We start from the raw sequence: 13005 nt of genomic DNA on the forward strand, positions 1-13005 counted from the left end.
ACCCTGCTCACAAAACCGTGACTCCCAGGCACACACGAAGCTTGGTCCTACCTTAATCTGGAAGGAGCCCTGATGAGGAAGCTGGTCCTTCAACCTCTGACATGTGTCTCCTTCCTTCCCGCCTGGCACTGGATGATGCTGATGATGCACTGGGCTGTCCCAAGTGTGTCCGTGGCTAATCCCATGTCACCAAGGACCCAGACAGTGGAGACATCCTAATGCCACGCTAAGGAGCTCACACAAGCATTTTACTCTGCAAGCTAGAGGGGAGGTAAGTAGCTTCCGTGGAATGTCTCACCCTTCCCCAAAACGCCCAGCAGAGACCACTGTGTTTCCTGTGTGTGACCTCAGATGTATGACTAGTGACAGCACAAAGAACAGCTTCTCAGACAGAAATGGGCATTTCAGGGTAATTTTTTTTTTTTTTTTTTTGAGGGCTAGCTAACATGCACACACAACAGTATGCAAATCATAAGTAAACTTGTCATGTTCTGAATGGCTGTCCCCTCTCAAACTTATTCAAATGTAACAGCCACAGCAGTAGGCATCAACTGCATGAAAAGAAGGCCATGAGGTCTCTACTCTCAGGGCTAAATTAACAGCTGCATCCTAGGAGTGGACCCATTAGTTCAAGAGTGGGTTCCTTATGAGAAAATTAGTTTGGGCGTGCTCTCTCTCTCTCTCTCTCTCTCTCTCTCTCTCTCTCTCTCTCCCCTCTTCCCCTCTGAGAGCCCTTCCCCACATGGTAGTCCACAGGTACCTGTCTGTGTCCTGAATGCCTTATAAGGACACAAGTCATATCTGCTTAGGGCCCACACAAAGGATGTCATTTTATCTTAATTAAGCCCCTTTAAAGGTCCCGTCTCCAAAAAAAGTCACATCCTGGGGTGCCTGGTGCCATGCCTGCATGGTGGCATCATCGAACTGTCCCTTCGTCAATGTACCCAGCAGTCCAACCCACACCCCAAGAGGAAGGCCAAATAAAGCTGGCCTATGGCGCTGCCCATCCAATCAGACTGTGGCCAGACTCCATGCTCAGCATTCACCTTGCTTTGCACCTGATTTCTGGACACTTACCTAGAGGACCTCAGCGCTAGCAGAAGGAGAATATAGAGTCTGTAGTACAGACTTTGGCGGGATCGTGCAGGACTGAGGGTTTGGAAGCAGACAGGTAGAGGAGGTCACCTACTAAAGGCTCGCAGATGAATCTGGGAAAGCCGTGTCCGAGCTGGCAGCGCTTGTAAACCCGGGCACAAGACTGACACTGGGACAGGTGAATTGAAGCCAGGTAGTGAGAAGGCAACTTTTGTTTCTAATTCAGTGCCTGGTGTGAGGAGGTTTTGATGTCTTTTCTCATCGGCATACACAATGACACTTTTGTTCAAGTATACCATGTAATTTGACTCTATTATTTCTTCCCGAATAGTACCCCCATTTTTTCATGTCATTTGTATGTGTGGTTATACATATATACTCATCTCATATATAAATTGAGGTTCCCACATGCCGGAGAAAATGTGGTATTTTTTCATTTCTTTTTTCGGGCCTGTTTTATCAGCATGGACATCCCCACTTTCATCCTGTTTTCCTGAAAATGACATAATTTCACTCTTGTTTATGGCCAAATAAACCCCGCTGAGTATATACACATTTCTTTCTTCTATTCCATCTTAGGTGATGGAGGGCGCCTAAGTAAGTTGCATGATGCGGTCACCGTGAGAAGATCACAGTCAGCTTGGATGAGCAGGTGTCTGTGTAGCATCGTCATCCCTGCAGGTGTGTCCCTGGGGCTAGCTGGTCACGTGATAGCTTTCATTAGATAGCTATCGTCATCTGATTTCCTAGTTTACACCCCACTGGCACTTACACACCCTGCCAGCACTCAATTTCTCCCTTTCTTTCTCTTTGGAGCTTGGGGACAATTTGTTAGGGGTTAAAAGGAAAAACCCCAGGGCGGGCCAGGCGGGGCCACCCTGCGGAGAGGAATAGAGAGAGGTGAGCCACGTGGCATCAGCTTGCCACACCGTGGAGGGGGCACTTTAGGAAAAGAACATGCGCGAGGAGTTTAAAAGCACGCTTAAGCTCTAGTCAGCATCCGAGAGGAAAGGCTGAAGAGAAGAAAAATAATACTCTTTTCGGAGCCAGGACCCAAAGACACAGGCAGACCCAGATGAACCTCCTTGAGGCGTGGCTCCTAGGGACTGCGGTTGTCGTTGTTTTTAGTGATACCCATTCTTTAAAATAATAACGAAACGATATCCATTCTGACGCAGGGGAGATGGTCTCAGTGTGGTTCTGATTCCAAGTTTCCTGATGGCGGAGGATCCTGAGCATTTTCTTGGTGTATTTACTTGCTATGGGGAGCCTTCATCTTTTGAGAAGTGTGCTCATCTGTACTGATTGGTTACTGGGGGTTGGTGTTCAGCTCTTTGGGTTCTTTATATACATTAGATAGCAATCCGTGTCAGAGGTGCAACTCACAAAGAGTTCCCCCGCTCTGTGGCCTCTTTTCATCCTTCATTTCCTTTTATGGGCAGAAGAAGCCTTTCAACTTTATGCAAAATTTCAATTTTAGCTTCCTGAGCTATTGGAGTCTTTTCCAGAAGTCTTTCTCCTATGCCTATTTCTTGAAGTGTTTCTCCTGAGTTTCCCTTTAGTAGTAGTTTCAGATCTTAAGTGGGGCCTTTGATCCATTTTTCTTTCTTTCTATCCTTTTTTTTTGGGGGGGGGGACTTTCAAGCCAGGGTTTCTCTGTGTAGTTTTAGAGCCTGTCCTGGCACTGAACTCACAGAGATCCACCTGCCCCCCCCCAGGGGTTCCAACAGCTGGCATCGGGGGAAGTCAGGGGTGACCCTCCAGTTTTAAGTGCGTAATAAAAACAGAACACACGCCAAAGCCAAAGCTTAAGCATCTGGTCCATGCTAGCAGGAGCGTGCACTTCATCCCAAGTCAGAACAACTGCCCGTCGCCGTGGGTACAAAAAGGAGCCTCTTTCACTCTGGTTAAGAAAGCTAGGGAGTGGACTGTGTTTAACAAAACGTTCGGCATGAAACATTTTAAAGGGTGGATCTCAAAGGAAAACCTCTCAACGACTGCATATGGAAAGCCTAACGCCACCAAACTTTCGTCAGATAGCTGGAGGACGCGGGACCTAGGGCCCCAAGGGGAAGCAACCGGTGCTCGGTACTGGTACTGTCGAGCCTTTGTACAATCAGTTTCTATGGTGCGAGCGGGAGGTCGGGCCAGGATCGTGCTTTCCGTCTAGGAGTGGCTCTTGTACCCTCCTTTGGTTTGGGCTGCCACCGCTTAGCGAGCGGTTAGGCGGCTCTGACGCTTGCTTTGGATTGAGACCCGCGCCCTGCTACTTGGAGACCCGGGAGGAGCAGCAGGCGGGGCCCGAGCGGTGGGCGGAGTCGCTGGTGGGAGGAGCCGGGAGGTGGGCGGGGCCCTCGGTGGGCGGGGCCGGGCCCTAGAGCGTGGGTGGCGGTTGGTAGTGGTCAGGGTCCCTGGCGCGGGGGCGGGGAGTGGGCGGGGCCTGGGCGCGCCTGCGCGGTCCACTCTACTCGGCGGCGGCGGCGGGGACGCGCTGGAGGAAAGATGGAAGACTTCCAGGCTTCCGAGGAGGTAACGTCGGGGGTGGGCCACGGGAGGGTGGCGGCCCCGCCTGGGGAGCCGCCGCTGCTAATGCCCAGGCTGACGATGCCCGCGGGCGGCGGGGCTCGGCGGGGCTCGGCGGCGCCCGGGTCCCCAGCCCCGACCGAGGGTGACATCGCTCCGCCCTTTGCGCCGCTGCGGACCCCAGCCGGGCCCGGTTGGGAAAGGGGCGTCCTGCGGTGGCGTGCGTGGTGACACGGGCGCGCAGGGCCGGCTCCCGGACCCTGGGGAGGGAGGGGTGTGGGTCTGCTGCCCCCGCTGTCCGCCTGCCAAGTGCAGTGGCGCAAACAGAACCTGCCTTTGTCTGGTCACGGTGCCGCACCTTGTCCTTCAGAGCCTCCCTACCTCTCTCTGGGTACATTTCATTTCAGTTTGTGATAGTAACGCGATCGCCCATTCTTGTGGGGGAAGAATGAAAGCCTCTTAGTGCCCTGGACACTTGCCTTGATGATGTGTTGCCAAAATGGCTTTTCCATCGTTCCCACACGCATCCAGGAAACAGCTGAATGGACGCCCCAGCTGTAGCTGCTCATTTTTTTTTCTTCCTGAATAATTTTTTGTTGAAATTCAGTAAAATACCAGAAATTACACAGTTTCTCAAAAATTAAAAACAAAAACAAGAAAAAAAAAACATGCCCGCTTTTGACATTTCTAAGGTATAGTTTAACTAAGGATATTCTGAGGGAAGAATAAGCCATTTGCATATTTATCGGAGACTTCCAGTTTTGGGCTAATTTCTCAACACAAACTTTATGGCAGTATCGTTCTGTGTTTGAACGCTGCTGGAAACCAAGTGAGTAATCTCAAGCCACGATCTGGAAGCATCCAGCAGAGGGGGAGCTTTTACCCAGATAGCAAACTGACATAAGGCGAAAAACTAGTGGAACTTTATGAAAAGGAAATGACCCTGTGAAGAGAAAGCCCCTAAAACTGCACTGTAATTCCAGTTTGTACATGTGCACTGGCTAACCGATGATGGCATCCGTACAGTGACGTGTCTGGACAGAGCGATGTGCGCTTTACACGGATGTTAGCAGCAGGAGGATGGATGCGCACCACAGTTTAACCATCAGCCTTCTCAGCTGAGCCTCTTGTGCCTGCCCTGAGTCCCCAGATTGTCCTCAGCTCAGTTAACTCTCTTGTAGCAGCTGGCACCGCCCAGTGGGTCCCATACAGTTTCCCCTCTGCCATTCTTGTACTTAACTGTATGGGAAGTTGCACAATGACTTCGGTTTGCGGCTTAGGATCAGCGTAGTCACCGGAAGAGCCTTCTGACTGACTTACTCTCTAAGATTCAGTTTTGTTTCCAAAGGACTTTGGGAGTCTAACAAGTGAGATGGCTTTGGGTGGTCAGCTCTTGTAGAGAGAGGGGCATTACCCAATACTGGAACAGGGCAGGGCCCTCAGTGGCCAGCAACCAGGAAGCATCTTCAACAAAACAGGATGGTCTGTCTTTCTACCAGGAAGGCAGAGGCCTCAGGGACTGCCAGGGCTAAGGTGTCCCAGAACCTGGAATAGTTTGTTCTCACGTAAGCAGCACACGGGTAGGCTAGTGCCCAGCTAATGTCCCTTACACCCACTCAAATCCCGTTATGTTAAAAGTGAGAAAACTGTAAGCTCGGCCTTGCCGGCGGCTCACGGGGTAGAGAAAAGTGGTGTACACACACCACACTCCTATACCTAATCCGTTTGCCTCAGGGAAGAGAATGCCCGGGCTGTCAAAATGGATTACTTACATTTCTTCAGCTAGCTTGAATGGAAGTCCAGTAAGTCATTATAGCGCCTGTACTGCTTAATGGTCCCGACAGCCGGCTGCAGGAGGAGGACAGAGGAATGTCGTGTGGAGTGGAGCTCGGGCTGCACTGTGATTTGAGCAGTGCTGACCTGAGCGTTAGCCCTGCAGAGACCCGACCCTATGGCTCTCGGCTGCAGCACACCTCGGGCTCTGAGTAGTGCAGTCCTCTACACGGTGGACAGCCTGGTCTCTAAGTCATGTCATTACCGATGCTGTGGAGAAAGACCTTTTAAACAAAACTTAACTATGTTTTCTTCCTTAACAGACTGCATTTGTTGTTGATGAAGTGAGCAACATTGTAAAGGAGGTAAGAGGGGATGCTTGCTTTCCAGCTGTTTGATTGATGGGGGCATGACCAAAGCAAGGGAGTAAGGGGTTTGTTTGGTTTACACTTCCACATCCCTGCTCATCCCTGAAGGAAGTCAGGGCCACGAACTCAAGCAGGGCAGGAGCCTGGAGGCAGGAGCTGATGCAGAGGCCATGGAGGGTGCTGCTCACTGGCGTGCTCATCACGACTTGCTCAGTCTGCTTTCTTACAGAACCCAGGACCACCGGCCCAGGGATGGCCCCGCCCACAGTGGGCTGGGCCCTTCCCCATCAGTCACTAACTAGGAAAATGCCCTGATCTCAGGGAGGCTTTTTCTTGACTTTAGCTTGTGTCAAGTTGACAGAAAAGTAGGCAGGACAGCATGGATGAGGGAAATGCCATCTGAGTCAAAATGGGAAAAATCGCAACAGCCACTGAGCCTCTGTGTTTCAGCGTTTCAAAATTTTTACTTACAAATAAGTAAAAGTCACTCCCATTATCTGTACTGAATCAAGGCTGAGTCTGTGACCTTGCAGCATGGAAGACTCGTGCCACATGGATAAATGTCTTCAGTGTTTGATGAGAAGGCAGAGCTGCAGAGAAAAGAGAATGTAACAGCTTGCCCCACACAAGTCAGGACCTGCTGATACAATTAGGGGTTTTAATAATTTCTCTTACGCTCTTAAATACCTTTGTGAGAAGTATCCAAAACCAAAATGATTTCTCTCTCTTATGTATGTTGCTCAGCATTGGGCGTGATCTTTCTGGTGCTTTGCAGGGAGTCTAAGTTTGTTTTTTATTGTTTCTTGACTGCAGCGTTTCCCATGGAAGAGGTGGGCAGTGGGAAGTGGTAGGTTAAGCCAGAGCCGGGAGAGCAGAGTGGGTTCGTTAGGGATGGGTTTTGCCTCTTGTTTTCTGCATCCACTTAGAGTCAGTTACCAGGCAGCAGGTGGCTGAAGTACACAGTAGCAGTCCTCAGGGGAGGGTGAGGTGACTCAGCTTTTCTGCCTGGCACTAGCTTTCTTCTGTCCTCAAGCCATTTACAAGTATTATAGGAGGAATGTGAGTGGCTTCCACTTACAGGTTCCCTCTCTCCCTACAAACTGAATTTCGCGGTGCTTAGACAGGGTTGCTCTTCCTCCTTTGACAGTGTTTGTCTGGCGATACTAAGCCAGACCACGGACTGCCAGCCCACAGAGTACTCTCAGCCTAGAGTAGGCAGAGAACATAGGGCAGCTAGGAGCTGTGCTGACGTGAGTGGTCGGAGCCCCAAGTCTGCAGCTGGGAATCATGGCTTCTCTGAGGCACCGGGCCTGCAGGGCCAGACCCTGATCCTTCACCACCGTGCAATGAGGGCCCCTGGGCCTCATGTCTGAAAACTAGTCACGACCCTCAGGGAATGCTCTTTACTGTAGCCTGTTATAAAACCTTCCTTTTCTGGGTCCCAGCTGGTTAGAAGAGGGGGGGGGGTGAGGGAGATTCTTGGAGCGGCACTGGCATCTGGAGTGAGGCTGCTGGGGAAAGGCCCAGGGAGTCACTGGATGGGAGGCTCTAAGTGTACCAGGAGAGGACAGTGAGCTGCATTCTCCAGAAGCCCCTGAACACGTGTGACGTGGTAACCCCTGAGGGCTGGGAGCACTAGGCTGGTTAGGTTGTGTATTGCCACTTGCACGGACAGCCAGTAAAATATCATCTAACACACACTGCTAAATTATATATGCTATGGTTTGATGAAAATGTCTAGTATACTTTAAAGAAATTGGCAAAACAAAATATTTTCAGCCTCCATAAGAAAAAGGGTTGCTTCCCTCTAGATATTAACAGCAGCGTGAACATCATTTGTTTAACATCATGTTTAGTGGAAATGTGGAACACATTTGACAGATTCTGTAAAACACAAGGATCTCAGCCAGTGTAACCATAACTGGGATACAGTGTAACTAACACAGCTGAAGAGCCACACTTGCAGAGCCCAGAGATGAAGCATAAGCCTGCATCTTGAGGGTTTGCCTTTAGTTCCCATGGGCCAGTTGGGATGGCTGGTGGGAGGGTGGGTGGGTGTGGAATCTGGGCTCTCTCCGTGACCTGTGCTTTTCCCCCTAGGCTATAGAAAGTGCCATTGGTGGCAATGCCTACCAGCACAGCAAAGTCAATCAGTGGACCACAAATGTCGTAGAGCAGACTCTGAGCCAACTCACCAAGCTGGGGAAGCCATTTAAATACATTGGTAATGGATCTTCTTGTGTGCCTTTAAATACTGATTAGAGGTATGTCTGGTGCTAGAAGAAAGCTGACTTAGCACTTCTTACCTAAGCTCCATCAAAGTCCTTCCAGGACCAGGTCCCTCGTGTACCAACTGAACTTTGCCCATCAGGCTGATACCACTGTTGCGGGCTTTATGTCAAACAGACATATTTAGGACATGCTTTTTGTTTGTGTTTTGTTTTTCGAGACAGGGCTTCTCTGTGGTTTTGGAGGCTGTCCTGGAACTCGCTCTGTAGATCAGGCTGGCCTTGAACTCACAGAGATCCAACTGCCTCTGCCTCCCGACTGCTGGGACTACAACCATGCACCACCAACGCCTGGCTAGAACATGTTAAGATAAAAGAAATATGTAATTTGTCATAGAGTGAGACCAGACAGTCTGCCCCTCTAACTTAGGAACATCAGCCATGTGATCTGCCTACCTTTAAAAGTGGGCAGAGTGAACTTACGTTGCCAGGTTTTCTAATGAAGTTTTTTTTAATTGAAGTGACCTGTGTGATTATGCAGAAGAACGGAGCTGGGTTACACACTGCAAGTTCCTGCTTCTGGGACAGCTCCACGGATGGTAGGCTTCTCACCCTCCTGGGGAACCCTGCTGTGCCCATTTCTCCAACTTTCCCACAGCTCCCGGGTGCAGAGATGTGCAGTCCTAAGGAGCCGTGTCCTGTGATGTGTGCACATAAAGCTCCCGGGTGCAGAGATGTGCAGTCCTAAGGAGCCGTGTCCTGTGATGTGTGCACATAAAGCTCCCGGGTGCAGAGATGTGCAGTCCTAAGGAGCCGTGTCCTGTGATGTGTGCACATAAAGCTCCCGGGTGCAGAGATGTGCAGTCCTAAGGAGCCGTGTCCTGTGATGTGTGCACGTAGACATCTTGTGTTCCCCGATGCATTTGTGTAAAAGTTACCATTGCCTGGTCTAGTGGTGCACACCTTTAATCCCAGCTCTAGAGAGGCAGAGGCAGGCGGATCCCTGAGAGTTTGATGCCAGCCTGGACTACATAGTGAGACCCTATCTTAAAAAAATAAAAAAAGTCCCCAGTGTCCTGTAGACACTTGCCCATTTATCTGTGAGCCAGGCAGCGAAGTCACGTTCTCTCTGTGGAGGTCAGAGCAAGCGTTGGAGCACTGGTCTCCTGGGTCCCTCATTTCCTGTGTGTGTCTTCCCTGCAGGGAGCTGCACAGTGCGATGGGAGAACAAGACCATGTACTGTATAGTCAGTGCCTTCGGACTGTCCATCTGACCTCGCCAGCCCGCACCTCCCTCCCGTCTCAGCCTTTCTGTTTCTTCTTACCACGAGCTACGAGCTGGGCGAACACCTTCCTCCTCTTTGTGTTTTGTGGCACTTTCAAAATGTAGAGAAATAAACCAAATGACCCCACGGTCACAGGAACCATACAGCGTCGTCAGGCAGATGAGCAGCCACCTGTCACCTGAGGCTGGCCGTGCCACTTGTAACTCTGTCTCTTTTCAAAGGTGCTAAAAACCGAAGCCTGCTAGGAGGAAACTTTCTCTGCTTCCTGAAATGATTCAGATACACTAATTTTCCATACTTTATACTTTTGTTAGAACAATAAATTATTCAAAATTAAAGCTTCTATGTTCTTTGTAGTCCAGAGCATCACACATGAGAATCTATGTCACTGCCTTCAGAATTTTTCTTTTAAAAGGTGTTTCCAGTCTTCTGCATGATGACAGGAGTGTCCCTGACCGCCCTGGCTGATGGTCTCAGGACAGTGCAAGGCCAGGAGCTCTGTAGGCCATGGGCTCATTTCTGTGATGGTAAAACATGGTATACTGGCAGAGCCGGAGAGGTCATGAACCTCGGATGCATGATAGACACGTGTGACATGAGCCTCCCTCAAAGACATAGAACAATGGAAGATGTTTCTACCCATCAGTTTAATTTTTTAAATTACATTCATCTGTGTGTGACAGATGACAGAGGACATTGGAACTCAGGTAGTCAGGCTTGGTGGCAAGCTCCTTTACCCCCTGAGCCATTTCACTGACCCCATCAGTTTAGTTCCATTGCACTGGCCATCTGGGGAGGGGAGGGGGGGTCACAAACCAGGAAGAAAAAAACAGCATAGGAGAAAAAACTCCTTGGATTCTTTCCCAGAAAATGTCTTAGTAGAGGGGGAAGGTTCAGCTCTGCCTTGGTCCTCTAGAACAGAACTGTGTTGCTTTTACCTGTGGGAGCAGGAGCCCAGCCCCATGGCAATCCTTTACGCCGAGTTCCTGTTTTCCAGAATCCAAAGGGTAGAAGCTAGACAAGCCAGCGAGCTCCACCTCCTGCATGCTTAGCCCAGTACACTACAGCCTTTAATCCCGTGTTCTTGAGTTCCACCAGCAGTCACATGTTTAGTATTTTGGAGTTTATAGGATGCTTTCAGAATTACTGTGTTCACATGTAATGCAGTTGCTTGGGTATCGCAAAGGGCTTGCAGTGTAATAAATTCCGAGTAACAAATCCTAGTGAGAAGGGACCCCAAAGACCAGGCTGTCTGCTGACCTCTTTGGGGTTCACCTTGTGGGCCACATTAGACACTCGGGTTGCCATCACCACTTGCTTGGCGTGTGTGTGCATGAGTCTGTGTGGGCGTGCACTCAGGAATGCGTGCACACTCACGAATGTGTCTTCTATGTTTGTCCAACTCCAGCTTATTTTCTGAGACAGGGTCTCTCACTGACATGGAGCTCACTGTTTCAGCTAGCTTGGCTGGCCACCAAAGCCCAGGAGCCACCTGTCCTATGTCCACTGCTATATGGGTACTGCAAATCCAAATTCACAAGCACCCGCTGAGGTGTCTCCCAGTGCCCTGGGCTGAAGGATCCTCTTTGTAAAGTATTCATGTAAAAAGCAAGTAACACATAAAAGATGAAAAGTTAGAAATATATCAGCGTCAACACACAAGGGGTATTGTCAGAATGAAGCACTTATAGTTTGAAGTGAAATGTCTCTTACAGGTGCCTAAGTCAAATGTTTGGTCCTCAGCTGGCAGCGCTATTTGGGGAGGTGCTGGAAATTTTAGAGGTAACCCGCTGAAGGACGAGGGTTACAGTAGCAGGTATCGGCACCGTATTCTTCCTTATCACTGGCCCACAGTGGAGTGAGCTAACCACAGACCCATGAGCTGAAGTAGCCATCCTTTGGGTTGCTCACCAAAAATGAGTCTTCCTGAGTTTTCCACAAATAAGCATTTATTTGCTCATTGACTCTTCTGCCCAGGTGACACTGCTCCACACATGGCCCAAACCTAATCCACAGTTCCAGTGTTCCTTCTGGATTTAGAGCCTAGTGTCTTTTACTTAACAAATATTTACAGACATTTGTTAAAAAAAAAAAAAAAAAAAAAAAAAAAAAGTCAGTTTTCAGTAGCAGAAAGGCCTCTGTGCCAGAGTTATACCTGTTCCGTGTCACAGGATGTGAAGGCTATTACTCCTCGAAGCACCCAAAACACCAAGATAAACTTCAGCAAAGTGGCAGACTAAATCAGTTTTCATCTAGCCTGAAAAAGAGTTGCAGTCCCCCTGCCCAAAGGAAATCTAACCACTAAGACAACGGGTTTCTAATCCCTCACACATACAAATACAAACCAGGTGTTGGCTCTGTTTCTCACGGAGCACTCACAGAGAAGGCCCTTTTAACGCTCCACTCATGGGGTTTTGTAAACTCCGTCTGTGGCTAGCTTTACACGTCTAAACTCACTGCAATCTGGAACTGTACAGAGACTGCCTTTCGAGCCTCAAGTGTATATTACATATGCCCTTTCTGGCCATACAAGTGGGGCTTGAAGGCACCGCTACAATGATTTGTCAATAAATCAAGCAGACTCACTATCCACAGGGATAATGAAGCTCTCTCAGGGGAAGCCAAGAGACAACCCTTTATTTTCTAGGTTCCCCTAGATTGGACCAATATCAAAAATACCCAAGGGCAGTATTGTTCAAACCATTACCCTGAAAGAACTTGTTAGCCCTTTGAATTTGGAACTTACGTTTATAAAACTTTAATTCCCTTAGAGCGAATCAGTCTTCTCATTACTATCAAAAGTTTCTGGCAGAGTTTAGTGTTCGAACCTACAGCCTCAGCCTACCCACTGAAGCCTCTAGATCTGTAAGCAGAGTTCACACAGCTTATAACACATGATGTATATGACACTAGGGAAGAAAATGTGAAAACAATTACTTAATGATTACTTCCCCTTAAGTGCTTCTTGGTAATTCCTATTTCCAACAACTACAAAAAAAAAAAAAAAAAAAAAAAAAAAAAAAAAAAATCCTGGATTTTTAGATTCACAGACAGGAGGATCAGTTTATAATTACACTTAGGGCAGTTTTTAAAAGTCCTCAAGTCTGTACATAGATGCTTAAAATATCTCACACTGAATGATAAATATCATTCTAAATCACAGAGGATTTCCTTTATAATGGTTAAAACAAGTGAACGATCATATATTGGAATAGCACAAGTCCGTGTCCATGAGCGACAGCTGCAGTGGTCCATTAGAAGTTGTATGTGTTGGTAACAAAGAATCTTCCAGTATCTCTGAGAACACAGAATCAGAGTGATCACAGTACTGCAAGTGTAAGAATCATGTAAACATGTTAGCTTTGCAACTATAGTTTTCATTCAAATGTTCACGTGTACAAATTGTTTTAAACAGTGCACATAGAATCCGTTTCAAAGTGCACTGAGGTTTAAGAAGACAGGCGGGAGGAAGGAAGAGTCTCCAGGCATCCCTGGGGTCTTGGCCCACCTGGGCAGTAACCCGCAGCTCAGCAGAAATCTGAGTTGGTGCATAGATGAAGGGAACATGGTGTTGCCTGAAGAGGGGTCCACCTGTTCTTGGGCCTCTGGATTTACCAGGACAGAGGCAGGCAGTATGGCTACCATTACCCAGTGTTCACAAAGGGGTTGTGTGTGGGGAGACTCCATGGAATGTGATGGAAGGTGGTGGCACTCAGGACTTCCAATGCTGGA

At 48.7% G+C, this 13005-nt stretch overlaps 1 protein-coding gene across 1 annotated transcript; it reads left to right on the forward strand.

Moving 5' to 3' along the window:
* Positions 1–3569: 3569 nt before the first annotated feature.
* On the forward strand, positions 3570–9611 carry Dynlt1 (dynein light chain Tctex-type 1). Its single transcript, XM_051206084.1, has 5 exons — positions 3570–3624; positions 5715–5756; positions 7860–7983; positions 8509–8586; positions 9191–9611. The coding sequence occupies exons 1-5, from the start codon at positions 3598–3600 to the stop codon at positions 9259–9261; spliced, it is 342 nt and encodes a 113-aa protein (XP_051062041.1). The 5' UTR covers positions 3570–3597; the 3' UTR covers positions 9262–9611.
* The last annotated feature ends 3394 nt before the right edge of the window (positions 9612–13005 follow it).

This window comes from Phodopus roborovskii, unplaced genomic scaffold (assembly GCF_943737965.1).
Source record: "Phodopus roborovskii unplaced genomic scaffold, PHOROB, whole genome shotgun sequence".
Taxonomy (NCBI): domain Eukaryota; kingdom Metazoa; phylum Chordata; class Mammalia; order Rodentia; family Cricetidae; genus Phodopus; species Phodopus roborovskii.